The following is a 22,030-nucleotide window of genomic DNA, read 5'->3' as shown; positions in this document are numbered from 1 at the left end:
TCTGGGAGCTCTTCAAGCTCCTCCGTTTGAACCTATGCATTCATTGGACATTAAATTACTTTCTTGGAAAGTTTTGTTCCTTTTGGCCATCTCTTCTGCTAGAAGAGTTTCTGAATTATCTGCTCTTTCTTGTGAGTCTCCTTTTCTGATTTTTCATCAGGATAAGGCGGTGTTGCGAACTTCTTTTGAATTTTTACCTAAAGTTGTGAATTCCAACAACATTAGTAGAGAAATTGTGGTTCCTTCATTATGTCCTAATCCTAAGAATTCTAAGGAGAAATCGTTGCATTCTTTGGATGTTGTTAGAGCTTTGAAATATTATGTTGAAGCTACGAAATCTTTCCGTAAGACTTCTAGTCTATTTGTTATCTTTTCCGGTTCTAGGAAAGGCCAGAAAGCTTCTGCCATTTCTTTGGCATCTTGGTTGAAATCTTTAATTCATCTTGCCTATGTTGAGTCGGGTAAAATTCTGCCTCAGAGAATTACAGCTCATTCTACTAGGTCAGTATCTACTTCCTGGGCGTTTAGGAATGAAGCTTCTGTTGACCAGATCTGCAAAGCAGCAACTTGGTCCTCTTTGCATACTTTTACTAAATTCTACCATTTTGATGTATTTTCTTCTTCTGAAGCAGTTTTTGGTAGAAAAGTACTTCAGGCAGCGGTTTCAGTTTGAATCTTCTGCTTCTGTTTTTCGTTAAACTTTATTTTGGGTGTGGATTATTTTCAGCAGGAATTGGCTGTCTTTATTTTATCCCTCCCTCTCTAGTGACTCTTGTGTGGAAAGATCCACATCTTGGGTAGTCATTATCCCATACGTCACTAGCTCATGGACTCTTGCTAATTACATGAAAGAAAACATAATTTATGTAAGAACTTACCTGATAAATTCATTTCTTTCATATTAGCAAGAGTCCATGAGGCCCGCCCTTTTTTTGTGGTGGTTATGATTTTGTATAAAGCACAATTATTCCAATTCCTTATTTTATATGCTTTCGCACTTTTTTATCACCCCACTTCTTGGCTATTCGTTAAACTGAATTGTGGGTGTGGTGAGGGGTGTATTTATAGGCATTTTGAGGTTTGGGAAACTTTGCCCCTCCTGGTAGGAATGTATATCCCATACGTCACTAGCTCATGGACTCTTGCTAATATGAAAGAAATGAATTTATCAGGTAAGTTCTTACATAAATTATGTTTTTCCCATTCCAGCCGCGCAGCTTGAACTGTGGGGAACCGTTCCTAAGGTGGATGGTGCGATCTCCACGCTCGCTAAGAGAACGACTATTCTGCCAGAGGATAGCTCCTCTTTCAAGGAACCCATGGATAAAAAGATGGAGTCCATGTTGCAGAAGATGTTCCAACTCACGGGGTTCGTTTTTCAACTGGTGGCGGTGGTCGCTGCAGTGGCTGGTGCGGCTACCTACTGGTGTGACGCGCTATCAGCAATGGTCGAGGTGGAGACTCCTCTCGATTAGATTCTAGAACGAATCATGGCCTTAAGAGTGGCGCATTCGTTCATTTGTGATGCTAACATGCAGATTATTCGCCTGAATGCTAAGACATCGGGTTTTTCAGTTTTGGCCCGCAGGGCTCTGTGGCTAAAGTCGTGGTCTGCTGACATGACTTATAAGTCTCGTTTGCTTTCCCTCCCATTCAATGGGAAGGTTTTGTTTGGCCCGGGCCAGAATTCTATCATATCTACGGTCACGGGTGGCAAGGGTGCCTTCTTGCCTCAGGATAAGAAGGCTAAACCTAAGGGGTCTTCTTTTCGTCTTTGGTGCGGACAAGTCTCAGTGCCAGAAGCCTGCTGCAAAGTCGGAGCAATCCAAGGGATCTTGAAAGCCAGCTAACTCTTGGAACAAGTCCAAGCAGAACAAGAAGCCCGCCCAGTCAGTCGCCATGAAGGGGCGACCCCCAGTCCGTACTCGAATCATGTAGGGGCAGGCTTATCCGCCCAGAGTCAGATTCCTCCTGTCAAACATATCTTCAAGACCAGAAAAGAGAGACGCCTTCCTGGGGTGTGTGAGTAATCGTCCCAGTCCCTCTGGCAGAAAGAGGTCTGGGTTATTATTCAAACCTTTTCGTGGTCCCTAAGTTGGGGGGCACGTTTCGTCCAATTCTGGACCTAAAGGCCCTAAACAAGTTTTTGTCCGTTCCATCATTCAAGCTGGGGACGATCGGGTCAATTTTGCTCCTGGTTCAAGAGGGGAAATTCATGACGACTATAGACCTGAAGGACGCTTACCTTTACGTTCCAATCCACAACAATCACTTCAGGTTTCTAAGATTCGCCTTCCTAGACCAGGGTCACTTCCAGTTTGTGACCCTTCTGTTTGGTCTTGTGACTGCCCCAAGAGTCTTCACAAAGGTTCTGGGAGCTCTACTCACAGTAGCGAGAGCTAGAGGAATTGCAGTGGCACCTTATCTGGACGATATCCTGGTCCAGGCTCCATCCTACAGTCTTGCAGAGGATCACTCGAGAGCTCTTCTCCTTCAGTGCCACGGGTGGAGGAAAAACGAAGTAAAGAGTTCATTGGTCCCCAGCAACAGGATGGAATTCCTGGGTAGGATAATAGGTTCTTTAACCATGAAGATATTTTTGACAGATCAGAGACATTGCAAGCTTGCATCCAGCTGTCTAGCTCTTCAGACCTCCTCCAGGACATCTGTGGCCAGGTTTATGGAGGTGATCAGGCTCATGGTATCCAGCATAGATGTTGTTCCATTCGCCATGTTCCATCTCGGACCTCTTCAACTGTGCATGTTGAGACAATGGAACGGTGATCATTCCGATCCATCCCAACAGATATGTGAGGGAGTCCCTATCTTGGTGGACTCGACCGGGGCAATTGTCTCATGGATCATCCTTTTTGAGACTATCCTGGGAGATTGTGACCAAAGATGCAAGTCTATCAGGATGTGGAGCTGTTTGGGGTGCCAGAAAGGCACAGGGCAGATGGACTCGAACAGTCAAGTCTACCTATAAATATTTTAGAACTTCGAGCGATATTCAACGCTCTGAGGGCTTGGTCCCTTCTGGGGTTGTCTTGATTCATAAAATTGCAGTCGGATAACATTACCTTGGTGGCTTACGTAAACCACCAGTGGGGGACTAGGAGCTCCCTAGCCATGAGGGAAGTATCTTGTATTCTGGAATGGGTGGAAACTCACAATTGTTCGCTCTCAGCGATCCACATTCCGGGTGTGGACAACTGGGAAGCAGATTTTCTGAGCAGACAGATGTTTCATTCAGGGGAATGGTCCCTCCACCCCGAGATGTTTGTGGAGATCTGCAGCAGATGGGGGGACGCCGGAGATAGATCTCATGGTGTCCAGACTCAATTGCAAGCTACCCAGGTACGAGTCGCGATCCAAGGATCCCCAGGCGGAACTGATAGATGCTTTGTCGGTACCCTGGTACTTCAACCTAATTTACATATTTCCACTGTTGCCTCTTCTACCTCAGGTAGTGGCCCGTATCAAGCAGGAACAAGCTTTGGCTATTCTGATTGTTCCTTCGTGGCTGCGTAGGTTGTGGTTTGCGGATCTGGTGGCGATGTCGTCATCTCCGTCGTGGAAGTTAACTTGTCGCAGGGATCTGCTGGTTCAAGGTCCTTTTCTACATCAAAATCTCGATTCTTGGAAGCTGACTGCATGGAGATTGAACAACTAGTCTTAGCCAAGAGAGGATTTTTGGAAAAAGCGATTGATGCTCTCGTTCAGGCTAGGAAGCCAGTCACTCAATGCATCTACCACAAGGTATGGAGGACCTTCTTGTCCTGGTGTGAGGAACTAGGATAAACAGACAATTGCTTATAATCTCAGTTCTGAGCGTTTAGATGCACATTTTAAACCTTTGTGCCAATAGTATAATGGCATTTAAAAGACCAAGAAAAAAAAACTAACAATTTCTTTCACCATTCAGATAGATCATACAATTTTAAACAACTTTCTAATTTACTTCCATTAACAAAATGTGCACAGTCTTTTTATATTTAAACTTTTTGAATCACCAGCTCCTACAGAGCATGTGCAAGACTTCACAAAATATACGTATATGCATTTGTGATTGGCTGATGGCTGTCGCATAATACAGGAGGAGTGAAAATAGTCTAAAGTTTAAATGAGTAGTAGATTTTTTTTTTTTCTTTGACAAATTTCAAAGTTATGTCTAAGTGCTATTGTATTGTCTTTTTATCATGCATTTGTTGATTATGCAATTCTACTGTATGTATTGGTCCTTTACCTTCCAGCTTTTCAACAAAGGATAACTAGAAATCAAAAATAATTTTATAATAGAAGTAAATTGGAAATGTGTTAAAAATTGTATTCTCTATCTGAATCATGAAAGAATAATTTTGGGTTTTATGTCCCTTTAAATCCATAACAAGTTTTTTTTTTTACATAGAATATTGAGTCTCCATGCATTGAGACCTTTTTCTTAGTTTCTGGACAATTTGTATTTTTAACACGGAATGAATTTGTTTTAATTTTATTTTTTTGTAATTCTTAGATTATTCTTAATTTTTATTTAGCTATAGTGTTTTGCAGACTGGTTTTGTATAAAAACATATTAAAACACTTTAATGCGGTGCTTTACTTCTTGCAGCGATCTGAATTTCGCTCTGTGCTTGACAGCTTTCTTAGAGTCTTAGATGATGCTAAGAGCAATCTAGGATGGTTGACTCACAAGCAGTTCTACCTTGTACCCAAGGCACTCTTTTATATTCTTCCCCACAGCTCCTCTAGAAAAAGATTTTCATTTAATGATCAAAATTGTCATATTTTACTCGGAACCTTTTTAAACACCATAGTGACTTGTATGAAGGGTGATGGGTTTCAAGACCAATGCAGTATGCCCACTCTAAGGGCCTGATGATCTGAAGCTCTCTGGTCACTACTACTGTGAAGCACCTCAAATCATTTTGGAAAGGCCTTAAGAAAGTTCTGGATGTAAAGGAGTAACACGTATATTACAATAAAAAAACTAAAAAAATATCCTTTGCTTAGTTCCCATGATATTCTGTGTTAAAGAGATACGTATGTATGCCATCTAGTTCTCTTGCAAATGCATAACATTCTTGTAAAACTGCTGCCATGTAGTGCTTCAGAAATGGGACAGCTCCTAAGCATACATCCCTGCTTTTCAACAAAAGATACCAAGAGATCGAAGAGACTGATAATTGAAGTAAATTAGAAAGTTGTTTAAAATTGCATGCTCTATCTGAATCATGAAAGTGTTTTTTTATGTGCTCATCCTGGGGGGGGGGGGGGGGGGGGCACTTATAAGTTTATTACCAAATTGTTAACATCTAATGTTTTGAGGACTTTTTTCTTCTAATTTGGCAGCCTATTCTATCATAATACTGCTCACTGTTTGTTTTTTCTTTTAAATGCTCTGCTATTAGGAGATATTTTCTCATCTAGCAAAAATTCTAATTTTCTAACACCATTTTGTTTTCATTTTATAGGTAGTTGAAATGTTTGAGGTTGCTGGCAGCCCAACAGAATTGGAGTACACCTACCACTTCCTCTCTGTCAACCATACAGAGGGTGAAGATAACCCACCCACTGCCCTGGTTCTTCAGAGGTTCAAGCCAAATGTTGTGGAACTGGCAATGGATGGAAATTGTAAGAAACAAGCAAAAGCTGGATCCAAGCGCAAGGTATTTTTCCCCTCTCTTTATCTAATGGCCAGTAGGTATTTTGCCCTATTGGCAAATCTGTGGCTCAATGCAATGACTCTCCTTTGTTTGAAAGCTTTATTTTGCATCCTACAAGTTGTGCAGACCAGCCATTGCATGACACTTTCCTTGTTTGTGTATTTTTAGCTATCTGGTGAACAGGGATCACCAGAGTCAAAGAAACCAAAGCGTACAGGAGAGATGTGTGCTTTCAATAAAGTCCTTGCTCATTTTGTGGCCATGTGTGACTCCAATATGCCCTTTATAGGGCTTCGTATGGAGGTGAGTGTTTACTCAGCAATACTATACTGATTTGTGCAACTATAGCTTATATATGGTTGTACTGTTTAACTACCGTACGTTTAACCCAGGGCTTGACAAATCCCAGCATCTAAGAGTGACATTTACTAAAATATATTCTTATTGCTTCTATCTTTTTTTGGATTATGCTGCATATACTTATATAAAGAGCACGTTTGTCTAGTCCAAACAAAACGCACGCTGTTTGCTAACATTTCTGCGATTATGTGTTGTGTGCATGTATATTTGCAGCCAGCTATATATTTTGGGAAAAGTTTGGGGTCAGAACTCGAATAATTGAGTCATGGCTCACTGACGACTAAAATTTTAGTCGTCTTACTTTACGCCCCAATAAAATATTAATTTATTATAATGTATTTTTCTTACAGTTATCGAACATGGAGATTCCACATCAGGGTGTTCAAATAGAAGGTGATGGGTTTAGTCACGCCATAAGAATATTAAGGTAACTGTACATTGCAAGCATTTTTTTTCCCTATACTTACATTTCAAGTTTTTTTTTTGTTTTTTTTTATATATGTTTGATATAGTGAAAGATGACTAATGTATAGCATTACAACAAATGAATATATCAGCCGAATGCGAAAACGTTCCAAAATCCTGATCACCTTGTTTGCTGCAATTTTTTTTTCAACTGCCCAAACCACTTGCTTTATGTGTAGAGGCCAGGTTTTATGCAGCAGATATGGCCTGCTACTATTTCTTTCATGTAGTTAGCAAGAGTCCATGAGCTAGTGACGTATGGGATATACATTCCTACCAGGAGGGGCAAAGTTTCCCAAACCTCAAAATGCCTATAAATACGCCCCTCACCACACCCACAAATCAGTTTTACAAACTTTGCCTCCCGTGGAGGTGGTGAAGTAAGTTTGTGCTAGATTCTTCGTTGATATGTGCTTCGCAGCAGGCTGGAGCCCGGTTTTCCTCTCAGTGTGCAGTGAATGTCAGAGGGATGTGAAGAGAGTATTGCCTATTTGAATTCAATGATCTCCTTCTACGGGGTCTATTTCATAGGTTCTCTGTTATCGGTCGTAGAGATTCATCTCTTACCTCCCTTTTCAGATCGACGATATACTCTTATATATACCATTACCTCTACTGATTCTCGTTTCAGTACTGGTTTGGCTTTCTACTACATGTAGATGAGTGTCCTGGGGTAAGTAAGTCTTATTTTTGTTACACTCTAAGCTATGGTTGGGCACTTTTATATAAAGTTCTAATATATGTGTTTAAACATTTATTTGCCTTGATTCAGGATGTTCAACATTCCTTATTTCAGACAGTCAGTTTCATTATTATGTGGGATAATGCATTTGAATAATCAGTTTTTCTTACCTTAAAATTTGACTTTTTTTCCTGTGGGCTGTTAGGCTCGCGGGGGCTGAAAATGCTTCATTTTATTGCGTCATTCTTGGCGCGGACTTTTTTGGCGCAAAAAAAATTTCTTTGTCATTTCCGGCGTCATACTTGTCGCCGGAAGTTGCGTCATTTTTTTTACGTTTTTGCGCCAAAAATGTCGGCGTCACCGGATGTGGCGTCATTTTTGGCGCTTTAAGCATTTAGGCGCCAAATAATGTGGGCGTCTTTTTTGGCGCTAAAAAATATGGGCGTCATTATTGTCTCCACATTATTTAAGTCTCATTGTTTATTTGCTTCTGGTTGCTAGAAGCTTGTTTATTGGCATTTTTTCCCATTCCTGAAACTGTGGAATTTGATCAATTTTGCTTTATATGTTGTTTTTTCTATTACATATTGCAAGATGTCTCAGATTGACCCTGAATCAGAAGATACTTCTGGAAAATTGCTGCCTGATGCTGGATCTACCAAAGTTAAGTGTATTTGTTGTAAACTTGTGGTAACTGTTCCTCCGGCTGTTGTTTGTAATGAATGTCATGAGAAACTTGTTAATGCAGATAATATTTCCTTTAGTAATGTTCCATTACCTGTTGCTGTTCCATCAACATCTAATATTCAGGGTCTTCCTGTTAACATAAGAGATTTTGTTTCTAAATCTATTAAGAAGGCTATGTCTGTTATTCCTCCTTCTAGTAAACGTAAAAGGTCTTTTAAAACTTCTCATTTTTCAGATGAATTTTTAAATGAACATCATCATTCTGATTCTGATAATGATTCCTCTGGTTCAGAGGATTCTGTTTCAGAGGTTGATACTGATAAATCTTCATATTTATTTAAAATGGAATTTATTCGTTCTTTATTTAAAGAAGTCTTAATTGCATTAGAAATAGAGGAATCTGGTCCTCTTGATACTAAATCTAAACGTTTGAATACAGTTTTTAAACCTCCTGTAGTTATTCCAGAGATTTTTCCCGTCCCTGATGCTATTTCTGAAGTAATTTCTAGGGAATGGAATAATTTGGGTAATTCATTTACTCCTCCTAAACGGTTTAAGCAATTATATCCTGTGCCATCTGACAGATTAGAGTTTTGGGACAAAATCCCTAAGGTTGATGGGGCTATCTCCACTCTTGCTAAACGTACTACTATTCCTACGGCAGATAGTACTTCCTTTAAGGATCCTTTAGATAGGAAAATTGAATCCTTTCTAAGAAAAGCTTACTTATGTTCAGGTAATCTTCTTAGACCTGCTATATCTTTGGCGGATGTTGCTGCAGCTTCAACTTTCTGGTTGGAAGCTTTAGCACAACAAGTAACAGATCATAATACTCATAGCATTGTTAATCTTCTTCAACATGTTAATAACTTTATTTGTGATGCCATCTTTGATATCATTAGGGTTGATGTCAGGTATATGTCTTTAGCTATTTTAGCTAGAAGAGCTTTATGGCTTAAAACTTGGAATGCTGATATGTCTTCTAAGTCAACTTTGCTTTCCCTTTCTTTCCAAGGAAATACATTTTTTGGTTCACAGTTGGATTCTATTATTTCAACTGTTACTGGGGGGAAAGGAACTTTTTTACCACAGGATAAAAAATCTAAAGGTAAATTTAGGTCTGCTAATCGTTTTCGTTCCTTTCGTCACAATAAGGAACAAAAACCTGATCCTTCCCCTACAGGAGCAGTATCAGTTTGGAAACCATCTCCAGTCTGGAATAAATCCAAGCCTTTTAGAAAGCCAAAGCCAGCTCCCAAGTCCACATGAAGGTGCGGCCCTCATTCCAGCCCAGCTGGTAGGGGGCAGATTAAGATTTTTCAAAGAAATTTGGATCAATTCGATTCACAATCTTTGGATTCAGAATATTGTTTCACAAGGGTACAGAATAGGCTTCAAGATAAGGCCTCCTGCAAGAAGATTTTTTCTTTCCCGTGTCCCAATAAATCCAGTGAAGGCTCAAGCATTTCTGAAATGTGTTTCAGATCTAGAGTTGGCTGGAGTAATTGTGCCAGTTCCAGTTTTGGAACAGGGGCTGGGGTTTTACTCAAATCTTTTCATTGTACCAAAGAAGGAGAATTCCTTCAGACCAGTTCTGGATTTAAAAATATTGAATCGTTATGTAAGGATACCAACATTCAAAATGGTAACTATAAGGACTATTCTGCCTTTTGTTCAGCAAGGGCATTATATGTCCACAATAGATTTACAAGATGCATATCTGCATATTCCGATTCATCCAGATCACTATCAGTTTCTGAGATTCTCTTTTCTAGACAAGCATTACCAGTTTGTGGCTCTGCCGTTTGGCCTAGCAACAGCTCCAAGGATTTTTACAAAGGTTCTCGGTGCCCTTCTATCTGTAATCAGAAGACAGGGTATTGTGGTATTTCCTTATTTGGACGATATCTTGGTACTTGCTCAGTCTTTACATTTAGCAGAATCTCATACGAATCGACTTGTATCGTTTCTTCAAGAACATGGTTGGAGGATCAATTTACCAAAGAGTTTGTTGATTCCTCAGACAAGGGTAACCTTTTTAGGTTTCCAGATAGATTCAGTGTCCATGACTCTGTCACTGATGGACAAGAGACGTCTAAAATTGGTTTCAGCTTGTCGAAACCTTCAGTCTCAATCATTCCCTTCGGTAGCCTTATGCATGGAAATTCTAGGTCTTATGACTGCTGCATCGGACGCGATCCCCTTTGCTCGTTTTCACATGCGACCTCTTCAGCTCTGTATGCTGAACCAGTGGTGCAGGGATTATACAAAGATATCACAATTAATATCTTTAAAACCGATTGTACGACACTCTCTGACGTGGTGGACATACCACTATCGTTTAGTTCAGGGGGCTTCTTTTGTTCTTCCAACCTGGACTGTGATCTCAACAGATGCAAGTCTGACAGGTTGGGGAGCTGTATGGGGGTCTCTGACAGCACAAGGGGTTTGGGAATCTCAGGAGGCGAGATTACCAATCAACATTTTGGAACTCCGTGCGATTTTCAGAGCTCTTCAGTCGTGGCCTCTTCTAAAGAGAGAGTCGTTCATTTGTTTTCAGACAGACAATGTCACAACCGTGGCATATGTCAATCATCAAGGTGGGACTCACAGTCCTCTGGCTATGAAAGAAGTATCTCGAATACTTGTATGGGCGGAATCCAGCTCCTGTCTAATTTCTGCGGTTCATGTCCCAGGTATAGACAATTGGGAAGCGGATTATCTCAGTCGCCAAACATTACATCCGGGCGAATGGTCTCTTCACCCAGAGGTATTTCTTCAGATTGTTCAAATGTGGGGACTTCCAGAATTAGATCTGATGGCTTCTCATCTAAACAAGAAGCTTCCCAGGTATCTGTCCAGATCCAGGGATCCTCAGGCGGAAGCAGTGGATGCATTGTCACTTCCTTGGAAGTATCATCCTGCCTATATCTTTCCGCCTCTAGTTCTTCTTCCAAGAGTGATTTCCAAGATTCTAAGGGAGCGTTCGTTTGTTCTGCTGGTGGCTCCAGCATGGCCTCACAGGTTTTGGTATGCAGATCTTGTCCAGATGGCTGCTGGCCAACCGTGGACTCTTCCGTTAAGACCAGACCTTCTATCGCAAGGTCCTTTTTTCCATCAGGATCTCAAATCCTTAAATTTGAAGGTATGGAGATTGAACGCTTGATTCTCAGTCATAGAGGTTTCTCTGACTCCGTAATTAATACTATGTTACAGGCTCGTAAATCTGTATCTAGAAAGATACATTTTCGAGTCTGGAAGACTTACATTTCTTGGTGTTCTTCTCATCATTTTTCTTGGCATTCTTTTAGAATCCCTAGAATTTTACAGTTTCTTCAGGATGGTTTGGATAAAGGTTTGTCTGCAAGTTCCTTGAAAGGACAAATCTCTGCTCTTTCTGTTCTTTTTCACAGAAAGATTGCTTATCTTCCTGATATTCATTGTTTTGTACAGGCTTTGGTTCGTATAAAACCTGTCATTAAGTCAATTTCTCCTCCTTGGAGTTTGAATTTGGTTCTAGGGGCTCTTCAAGCTCCTCCGTTTGAACCTATGCATTTGCTGGATATTAAATTACTTTCTTGGAAAGTTTTGTTTCTTTTGGCCATCTCTTCTGCTAGAAGAGTTTCTGAATTATCTGCTCTTTCTTGTGAGTCTCCTTTTCTGATTTTTCATCAGGATAAGGCGGTGTTGCAAACTTCATTTAAATTTTTACCTAAGGTTGTGAATTCTAACAACATTAGTAGAGAAATTGTGGTTCCTTCTTTGTGTCCTAATCCTAAGAACTCTAAGGAAAGATCGTTGCATTCTTTGGATGTAGTTAGAGCTTTGAAATATTATGTTGAAGCTACTAAAGATTTCCGAAAGACTTCTGGTCTATTTGTTATCTTTTCTGGTTCTAGGAAAGGTCAGAAGGCTTCTGCCATTTCTTTGGCATCTTGGTTAAAGTCTTTGATTCATCATGCTTATGTCGAGTGGGGTAGAACTCCGCCTCAAAGGATTACAGCTCATTCGACTAGGTCAGTCTCTACTTCCTGGGCTTTTAGGAATGAAGCTTCGGTTGATCAGATTTGCAAAGCAGCAACTTGGTCTTCTTTGCATACTTTTACTAAATTCTACCATTTTGATGTGTTTTCTTCTTCTGAAGCAGTTTTTGGTAGAAAAGTACTTCAGGCAGCTGTTTCAGTTTGATTCTTCTGCTTATAATTTCAGTTTTTTTCATTATAAGATTTAAACTTTGTTTCTTCTGTTAAGTGTGATCAGTCCACGGGTCATCATTACTTCTGGGATATTACTCCTCCCCAACAGGAAGTGCAAGAGGATTCACCCAGAAGAGTTGCATATAGCCCCTCCCCTCTACGTCACCCCCAGTCATTCTCTTGCACCCAACGACTAGATAGGATGTGTGAGAGGACTATGGTGATTTTATTTAGTTTATTTCTTCAATCAAAAGTTTGTTATTTTTTAATAGCACCGGAGTGTGTTATTCCTTCTCTGGTAGAGTTTGAAGAAGAATCTACCAGAGTTTTTACTATGATTTTAGCCGGAGTTGTTAAGATCATATTGCTGTTTCTCGGCCATCTGAGGAGAGGTAAACTTCAGATCAGGGGACAGCGGGCAGTTTATTCTGCAAAAAGGTATGTAGCAGTTTTTATTTTCTAACAATGGAATTGCTGAGAAAATCCTGCCATACCGACATTATATCATGTATGTATAATTTACATTTTAGTATTCTGGGGAATGGTACTTCACTGGAATTACACTGTGTATATAAGATTTTAGCCTAATAGAAATACAACAGGCTTTTTAATAATTCTTAATTATGTTAAACGTTTTTGCTGGAATGTAAAATCGTTTTCATTTTCTGAGGTACTGGGTGAATAAAATGTTTGGGCACTATTTTTCCACTTGGCAGTTGCTGGATCTAATTATGACAGTTTTTAATCTCTCTCACTGTTGTGTGTGAGGGGGTGGGACCTTTTTTGGCGCTTTTGCTACGCATCAAAAATTTCAGTCAAAAGCTCATTGTTTTTTCCTGCATGTTCCGGTTTATCTCTACAGAACCCAGGGATCTTCAAAGCTAATTTGAGGGAAGTAATCTAACAGAGCTGTAAGATTGTAGTTGACTGTGATAAAAAACGTTTATTCTTTAACTTTTTTATGCCTCAGGGTTAGTTATTTCTTGCTACTGGGTACAAGCCTTTGCTAAGTTGCATTTTGTTTTACAAAGCTGATTGATTTCATCTGTTATATATATTCAGTGCTTTTCAAGCACAGTTCGTTTTTTTCATTGTATTTTACTTGTATAGTATTTCCAAATTGCAAGTTTATTTGCTAGTTTGTTAAACATGTCTGATTCAGAAGATGAGACCTGTACTATTTGTACTAAAGCCAAGGTGGAGCCCAATAGAAATTTATGTACTAACTGTATTGATGCTACATTAAATAAAAGTCAATCTGTGCAAATTGAACAAATTTCACCAAACAACGAGGGGAGAGTTATGCCGACTAACTCGCCTCACGTGACAGTACCTGCATCTCCCGCTCGGGACGTGCGCGATATGGCGACGCCAAGTACATCTGGGCGGCCATTACAAATAACATTACAAGATATGGCTACTGTTATGACTGAGGTTTTGGCTAAATTACCAGAACTAAGGGGCAAGCGTGATCACTCTGGAGTGAGAACAGAGTGCGCTGATAATGTTAGGGCCATGTCAGATACTGCGTCACAACTGTCAGAACATGAGGACGGAGAGCTTCATTCTGCGGCTGACGGTTCTGATCCAAACAGATTGGATTCAGATATTTCAAATTTTAAATTTAAGCTGGAAAACCTCCGTGTTTTACTAGGGGAGGTGTTAGCGGCCCTGAATGATTGTAACACAGTTGCAATACCCGAGAAAATGTGTAGGTTGGATAAATATTTTGCTGTACCAACAAGTACTGACGTTTTTCCTATACCTAAAAGACTAACTGAAATTATTACTAAGGAGTGGGATAGACCCGGTGTGCCGTTCTCACCCCCTCCAATATTTAGAAAGATGTTTCCAATAGACACCACCACACGGGATTTATGGCAAACGGTCCCTAAGGTGGAGGGAGCAGTTTCTACTTTAGCTAAACGTACCACTATCCCGGTAGAGGATAGCTGTGCCTTTTCAGATCCAATGGATAAAAAATTAGAGGGTTACCTTAAGAAAATGTTTGTTCAACAAGGTTTTATATTGCAACCCCTTGCATGCATTGCGCCGATCACGGCTGCAGCGGCATTCTGGATTGAGTCTCTAGAAGAGAATCTTGGTTCAGCTACGCTGGACGACATTTCAGACAGGCTTAGAGTACTTAAGCTATCTAATTCATTCATTTCGGAAGCCGTAGTACATTTAATTAAACTTACGGCTAAGAATTCCGGATTCGCCATTCAAGCGCGCAGAGCACTGTGGCTAAAATCCTGGTCAGCTGATGTAACTTCTAAGTCCAAATTACTTAATATACCTTTCAAGGGACAGACCTTATTTGGGCCTGGTTTGAAAGAAATTATCGCTGACATTACAGGAGGTAAGGGCCACGCCCTACCTCAAGACAAAGCCAAACCTAAGGCTAGACAGTCTAATTTTCGTTCCTTTCGGAATTTCAAAGCAGGAGCAGCATCATCTTCCACTACTCCAAAACAAGAAGGATCTGGTGCTCGCTACAGACAAGGCTGGAGACCTAACCAGTCCTGGAACAAGGGCAAGCAGGCCAGGAAGCCTGCAGCTGCCACTAAAACAGCATGAATTGAGGGCCCCCGATCCGGGATCGGATCTAGTGGGGGGCAGACTTTCTCTCTTCGCCCAGGCTTGGGCAAGAGATGTCCAGGATCCCTGGACGCTAGAGATAATATCTCAGGGATACCTTCTGGACTTCAAACACTCTCCTCCAAGAGAGAGATTTCATCTGTCAAGGTTGTCGACAAACCAAACAAAGAAAGAAGCGTTTCTACGCTGCATACAAGATCTATTGTTAATGGGAGTAATCCATCCAGTTCCACGGTCGGAACAGGGACAAGGGTTTTACTCAAATCTGTTTGTGGTTCCCAAAAAAGAGGGAACTTTCAGACCAATCCTGGATTTAAAGATCCTAAACAAATTCCTAAGAGTTCCATCATTCAAAATGGAGACTATCCGGACAATTTTACCCATGATCCAAGAAGGTCAGTACATGACCACAGTGGACTTAAAGGACGCTTACCTTCACATACCGATTCACAAAGATCATTACCGGTATCTAAGGTTTGCCTTTCTAGACAGGCATTACCAGTTTGTGGCTCTTCCATTCGGATTGGCTACAGCTCCAAGAATCTTCACAAAGGTTCTAGGTGCTCTTCTGGCGGTACTAAGACCGCGGGGAATTTTGGTAGCTCCTTACCTAGACGACATTCTGATACAAGCTTCAAGCTTTCAAACTGCCAAGTCTCATACAGAGTTAGTACTGGCATTTCTAAGGTCACATGGATGGAAGGTGAACGAAAAGAAAAGTTCACTCGTTCCACTTACAAGAGTTCCCTTCCTGGGGACTCTTATAGATTCTGTAGAAATGAAGATTTACCTGACAGAAGACAGGTTAACAAGACTTCAAAGTGCTTGCCGCACCCTTCATTCCATTCAACACCCATCGGTGGCTCAATGCATGGAGGTAATCGGCCTAATGGTAGCAGCAATGGACATAGTGCCATTTGCTCGCTTACACCTCAGACCACTGCAATTGTGCATGCTAAGTCAGTGGAATGGGGATTACTCAGACTTGTCCCCTTCTCTGAATCTGGATCAAGAGACCAGAAATTCTCTTCTATGTTGGCTTTCTCGGCCACATCTGTCCAGGGGGATGCCATTCAGCAGACCAGACTGGACAATTGTAACAACAGACGCCAGCCTTCTAGGTTGGGGTGCCGTCTGGAATTCTCTGAAGGCTCAGGGACAATGGAGTCAGGAGGAGAGTCTCCTGCCAATAAACATTCTGGAATTGAGAGCAGTTCTCAATGCCCTCCTGGCTTGGCCCCAGTTGACAACTCGGGGGTTCATCAGGTTTCAGTCGGACAACATCACGACTGTAGCTTACATCAACCATCAGGGAGGGACAAGGAGCTCCCTAGCAATGATGGAAGTATCAAAGATAATTCGCTGGGCAGAGTCTCACTCTTGCCACCTGTCAGCAATCCACATCCCGGGAGTGGAGAATTGGGAGGCGGATTTCTTAAGTCGTCAGACTTTTCATCCGGGGGAATGGGAACTTCATCCGGAGGTCTTTGCCCAAATACTTCGACGTTGGGGCAAGCCAGAGATAGATCTCATGGCGTCTCGACAGAACGCCAAGCTTCCTCGGTACGGGTCCAGATCCAGGGATCCAGGAGCAGTCCTAATAGATGCCCTGACGGCACCTTGGGACTTCAGGATGGCTTATGTGTTTCCACCCTTCCCGATGCTTCCTCGATTGATTGCCAGAATCAAACAGGAGAGAGCATCAGTGATTCTGATAGCACCTGCATGGCCACGCAGGACTTGGTATGCAGACCTGGTGGACATGTCATCCTGTCCACCTTGGTCTCTACCTCTGAAACAGGACCTCCTGATACAGGGTCCTTTCAAACATCAAAATCTAACTTCTCTGAAGCTGACTGCTTGGAAATTGAACGTTTGATTTTATCAAGACGTGGGTTTTCTGAGTCAGTTATTGACACCTTAATACAGGCCAGGAAGCCTGTTACCAGAAAGATTTACCATAAAATATGGCGTAAATACCTATATTGGTGTGAATCCAAAGGTTACTCTTGGAGTAAGGTTAGGATTCCTAGGATATTGTCTTTTCTACAAGAAGGTTTAGAAAAGGGTTTAATCTGGATTGGATGAGACTCTTAAGCGCTTGTGCTTAATTACCCAATAAGGAAAGATAGTCTTACTATGTAGTTGGATTCAATGAGATCTATTTATTTTTAGAATTATAAATACATACAATAAAATTTAAAACAATAGAAATTGATTCTTAAAACAAATCTAACTGGTTGGCCAACCATACAGTGTGAATAAAATGTTATAATATGTTTTCCAATCCCTGTTACTTAGTGTGTTATACAAACATATCTGTATATTTGAATTTTTGAATTTTGGTTTAATTGCAGATATTTTTTATGGATTTGATATAGTGGACTTGTGAAGAAGTATGGTATCCACAAAGAATATTCGCAATATTAATTCTTAATTACCATATTTACCATATTCGTTTGTTTAAAGCTGAACATACATAATTAAAATAGCGTCAATGGTATCAACAATATAATTAAAATAGCGTCAATGGTATCAACAATAGTAACAAATAATAAAAGTGAAACAAAAATAAAGTGATACAGTAAAAATCGTATAAGTTATGAAAGATAAAGTCTTTCTGCCGTGATCGTTAGAGTAATTGTTAATTGCTTTTTGTTAAAAGCGCTGTTGTTAAGTCCTCCGTGGGGATAGTATGTGCGGGCGTGCTGCAACACGTTTTTATCTAATTGCTATATATATTGCGATTATAAGTCACTGTTAAGTAGTTTTGGTTATCTGTCCTTCACATTAACTTCCTTAGTTGGTGTAGGTATAATAAATCTTACCCGTTGTTTCCTTTGGGATACTTTGTTTCTGGTCTAGTTTCTTTTTGTACCCAATTCAATCTTTACTGTGATGAATGTGGATCGGAAGCCGGGATAGCCGCTGCCGGTGTTGTAGTGGTTTCAGTATGTCGAGTTGGTTTGTCTCTGCGATTACACACACTTGAAGAAGTAGATGCTGGGGTATTGTGGTAGTGTGCTTTAACCGTTAATCCTTTTGTCAGATGGCTGGGCTTTTTGCCTGGTTCAGGTTTTCAAAACCTCTTGAATTGTTGCGAATGTGTTCTGTTTAGATCCGTACTCTATTTGTTTCAGAGTATCCGATCTGCAGGTGTCCACAGGTTTCTTTAGGCCCAATTATTAGGTAAGGTATTTCAGTTGTTCTTGGCGGTCCTTTGAAAGGAGGACTAGGTGCTTTGAAGGTTGTTCTTGAACGCTTCAGAATATCTTTCAAGCGTATTTGTTGGTCCGTGGTTTGATGTAGTCTTGGCGGTCCACTTCGAAAGTGGACTATGAAAATGTTCAGTGTAGCAAGGAGTAGGCAACGCGTTTCAGCCTTGCTACACTGAACATTTTCATAGTCCACTTTCGAAGTGGACCGCCAAGACTACATCAAACCACGGACCAACAAATACGCTTGAAAGATATTCTGAAGCGTTCAAGAACAACCTTCAAAGCACCTAGTCCTCCTTTCAAAGGACCGCCAAGAACAACTGAAATACCTTACCTAATAATTGGGCCTAAAGAAACCTGTGGACACCTGCAGATCGGATACTCTGAAACAAATAGAGTACGGATCTAAACAGAACACATTCGCAACAATTCAAGAGGTTTTGAAAACCTGAACCAGGCAAAAAGCCCAGCCATCTGACAAAAGGATTAACGGTTAAAGCACACTACCACAATACCCCAGCATCTACTTCTTCAAGTGTGTGTAATCGCAGAGACAAACCAACTCGACATACTGAAACCACTACAACACCGGCAGCGGCTATCCCGGCTTCCGATCCACATTCATCACAGTAAAGATTGAATTGGGTACAAAAAGAAACTAGACCAGAAACAAAGTATCCCAAAGGAAACAACGGGTAAGATTTATTATACCTACACCAACTAAGGAAGTTAATGTGAAGGACAGATAACCAAAACTACTTAACAGTGACTTATAATCGCAATATATATAGCAATTAGATAAAAACGTGTTGCAGCACGCCCGCACATACTATCCCCACGGAGGACTTAACAACAGCGCTTTTAACAAAAAGCAATTAACAATTACTCTAACGATCACGGCAGAAAGACTTTATCTTTCATAACTTATACGATTTTTACTGTATCACTTTATTTTTGTTTCACTTTTATTATTTGTTACTATTGTTGATACCATTGACGCTATTTTAATTATATTGTTGATACCATTGACGCTATTTTAATTATGTATGTTCAGCTTTAAACAAACGAATATGGTAAATATGGTAATTAAGAATTAATATTGCGAATATTCTTTGTGGATACCATACTTCTTCACAAGTCCACTATATCAAATCCATAAAAAATATCTGCAATTAAACCAAAATTCAAAAATTCAAATATACAGATATGTTTGTATAACACACTAAGTAACAGGGATTGGAAAACATATTATAACATTTTATTCACACTGTATGGTTGGCCAACCAGTTAGATTTGTTTTAAGAATCAATTTCTATTGTTTTAAATTTTATTGTATGTATTTATAATTCTAAAAATAAATAGATCTCATTGAATCCAACTACATAGTAAGACTATCTTTCCTTATTGGGTAATTAAGCACAAGCGCTTAAGAGTCTCATCCAATCCAGATTTTACCCCCACTTTGAAGTTTGTGAGATTACTTCTTCGAGACTCCCTAGCTTTTACCCCCACAGCGCATAGTTTATTAACCCAACACACCATTAGAAAAGGGTTTATCTGCTAGTTCATTAAAGGGACAGATCTCAGCTCTGTCTATTCTGTTACACAAACGTCTGTCAGAAGTGCCAGACGTTCAGGCTTTTTGTCAGGCTTTAGCGAGGATTAAGCCTGTGTTTAAGACTGTTGCTCCACCATGGAGTTTAAATCTTGTTCTTAACGTTTTACAGGGCGTTCCGTTTGAACCCCTCCATTCCATTGATATAAAGTTGTTATCTTGGAAAGTTCTATTTTTAATGGCTATTTCATCGGCTCGAAGAGTCTCTGAATTATCAGCCTTACATTGTGATTCTCCTTATTTGATTTTTCATTCGGATAAGGTAGTTCTGCGTACTAAACCTGGGTTCTTACCCAAGGTAGTCACTAACAGGAATATCAATCAAGAGATTGTTGTTCCATCCTTGTGTCCAAATCCTTCTTCAAAGAAGGAACGTCTTCTGCACAATCTGGATGTAGTTCGTGCCCAAAAATTTTACTTACAGGCAACTAAAGAATTTCGACAGACGTCTTCCCTGTTTGTCGTTTACTCTGGTCAGAGGAGAGGTCAAAAAGCTTCTGCTACCTCTCTCTCTTTTTGGCTTCGTAGCATAATACGTTTAGCCTATGAGACTGCTGGACAGCAACCTCCTGAAAGAATTACAGCTCATTCCACTAGAGCTGTGGCTTCCACTTGGGCCTTTAAGAATGAGGCCTCTGTTGAACAGATTTGCAAGGCTGCAACTTGGTCTTCGCTTCATACTTTTTCCAAATTTTCCAAATTTGACACATTTGCTTCCTCGGAGGCTATTTTTGGGAGAAAGGTTCTTCAGGCAGTGGTTCCTTCTGTATAAAAGAGCCTGCCTATCCCTCCCGTCATCCGTGTACTTTTGCTTTGGTATTGGTATCCCAGAAGTAATGATGACCCGTGGACTGATCACACTTAACAGAAGAAAACATAATTTATGCTTACCTGATAAATTCCTTTCTTCTGTAGTGTGATCAGTCCACGGCCCGCCCTGTTTTTTTAAGGCAGGTAATTATTTTTAAATTATACTCCAGTCACCACTACACCCTTGGTTCCTCCTTTCTCGTTGGTCCTTGGTCGAATGACTGGGGGTGACGTAGAGGGGAGGGGCTATATGCAACTCTGCTGGGTGAATCCTCTTGCACTTCCTGTTGGGGAGGAGTAATATCCCAGAAGTAATGATGACCCGTGGACTGATCACACTACAGAAGAAAGGAATTTATCAGGTAAGCATAAATTATGTTTTTGGGGTGTGGATTATTTTTCAGCGGAATTGGCTGTCTTTATTTTAACCCTCCCTCTCTAGTGACTCTTGCGTGGAAGATCCACATCTTGGGTATTCATTATCCCATGCGTCACTAGCTCATGGACTCTTGCTAATTACATGTACGAAAACATAATTTATGTAAGAACTTCCCTGATAAATTCATTTCTTTTTGAGGTGGTTATGATTTTTTTTGTATAAAGCACAATTATTCCAATTCCTTATTTTTTATGCTTTCGCACTTTTTTCTTATCACCCCACTTCTTGGCTATTCGTTAAACTGATTTGTGGGTGTGGTGAGGGGTGTATTTATAGGCATTTTGAGGTTTGGGAAACTTTGCCCCTCCTGGTAGGAATGTATATCCCATACGTCACTAGCTCATGGACTCTTGCTAATATGAAAGAAATGAATTTATCAGGTAAGTTCTTACATAAATTATGTTTTTGTTAGAAAACTGCATGGTTTTGGAGTATCTTATCACCTCTGCTAAAACCTGTTAGGGACAGATATTAATCCGGCTTAGGCTCATAAACTCTAATCTGTGATTTTATTTCTTTGATTTTCTGTCTGAAGAGTTCCTCCTTGTAAAGGAATAAGTGAAGAAACTCAGAAAGCACTAGAACAGTCTTTACTTGATTGCACTTTCCGGTTACAAGGCAGGAATAACCGAACATGGGTAGCAGAGCTGGTGTTTGCAAACTGCCCTCTGAACAGTTCTATCTCACGGGAGCAAGGTAGGTGTGTTGGTAATATTGTGTAATGGTGGTGTCATGTTTTAGCATGTTTTGGAGCACATTAAGTGGGACTCAGATTATACTGTTCCTTCTATAATGATTTCAGGGCCTACACGACATGTGTATTTGACATATGAAAACCCACTTTCTGAGCCAGTTGGTGGTCGAAAAGTAGTAGAAATGTTCCTCAATGACTGGAATAGTATTGCCCGACTATATGAATGTGTTTTGGAATTTTCACGGTGTTTACAAGGTACTTCTCCTTTAACTAGTTTTTAACTGTAAAAATTTAGGTAGAGCTTATTTTAACTATTTTTTCCCCCCAAAGATATACCTGCTCACTTAAATCACTTCTCTGAAGTTCGGGTCTATAACTATCGCAAGCTGATCCTGTGCTACGGGCAAACAAAGGGGAGCTCGGTAAGTAAATAGAGATATTCGCTTAAAGTGATAATAAATCCTAGCGTTTGTGAAACGCTAGGATTTACTAGTGGAATACATTAAGTGGACTATAAAATATAAAATACTTCATGCTGAAAGTTCCTTTACTTGTCTGGAGCGTTTGCCGCACTGAGCTCCTCAGGCAGCCCACGGCAGA

General features: G+C 40.4%; 1 protein-coding gene across 1 annotated transcript in view; it reads left to right on the top strand.

The window, feature by feature from the left end:
* Positions 1-22,030, top strand: part of MED14 (mediator complex subunit 14) — a gene marked incomplete in the record, with an annotated part of 265,538 nt that overhangs the window by 82,632 nt on the left and 160,876 nt on the right. Inside the window, 5 exon segments of the mRNA XM_053706480.1 lie at positions 5,472-5,666; positions 5,832-5,966; positions 6,374-6,450; positions 21,272-21,432; positions 21,539-21,685. Of these exon segments, the coding sequence (XP_053562455.1) occupies positions 5,472-5,666; positions 5,832-5,966; positions 6,374-6,450; positions 21,272-21,432; positions 21,539-21,685 (715 nt within the window).

Source organism: Bombina bombina, chromosome 3 (genome assembly GCF_027579735.1).
Source record: "Bombina bombina isolate aBomBom1 chromosome 3, aBomBom1.pri, whole genome shotgun sequence".
Lineage (NCBI taxonomy): Eukaryota > Metazoa > Chordata > Amphibia > Anura > Bombinatoridae > Bombina > Bombina bombina.
This window is presented reverse-complemented; position numbering and strand designations above follow the sequence as displayed.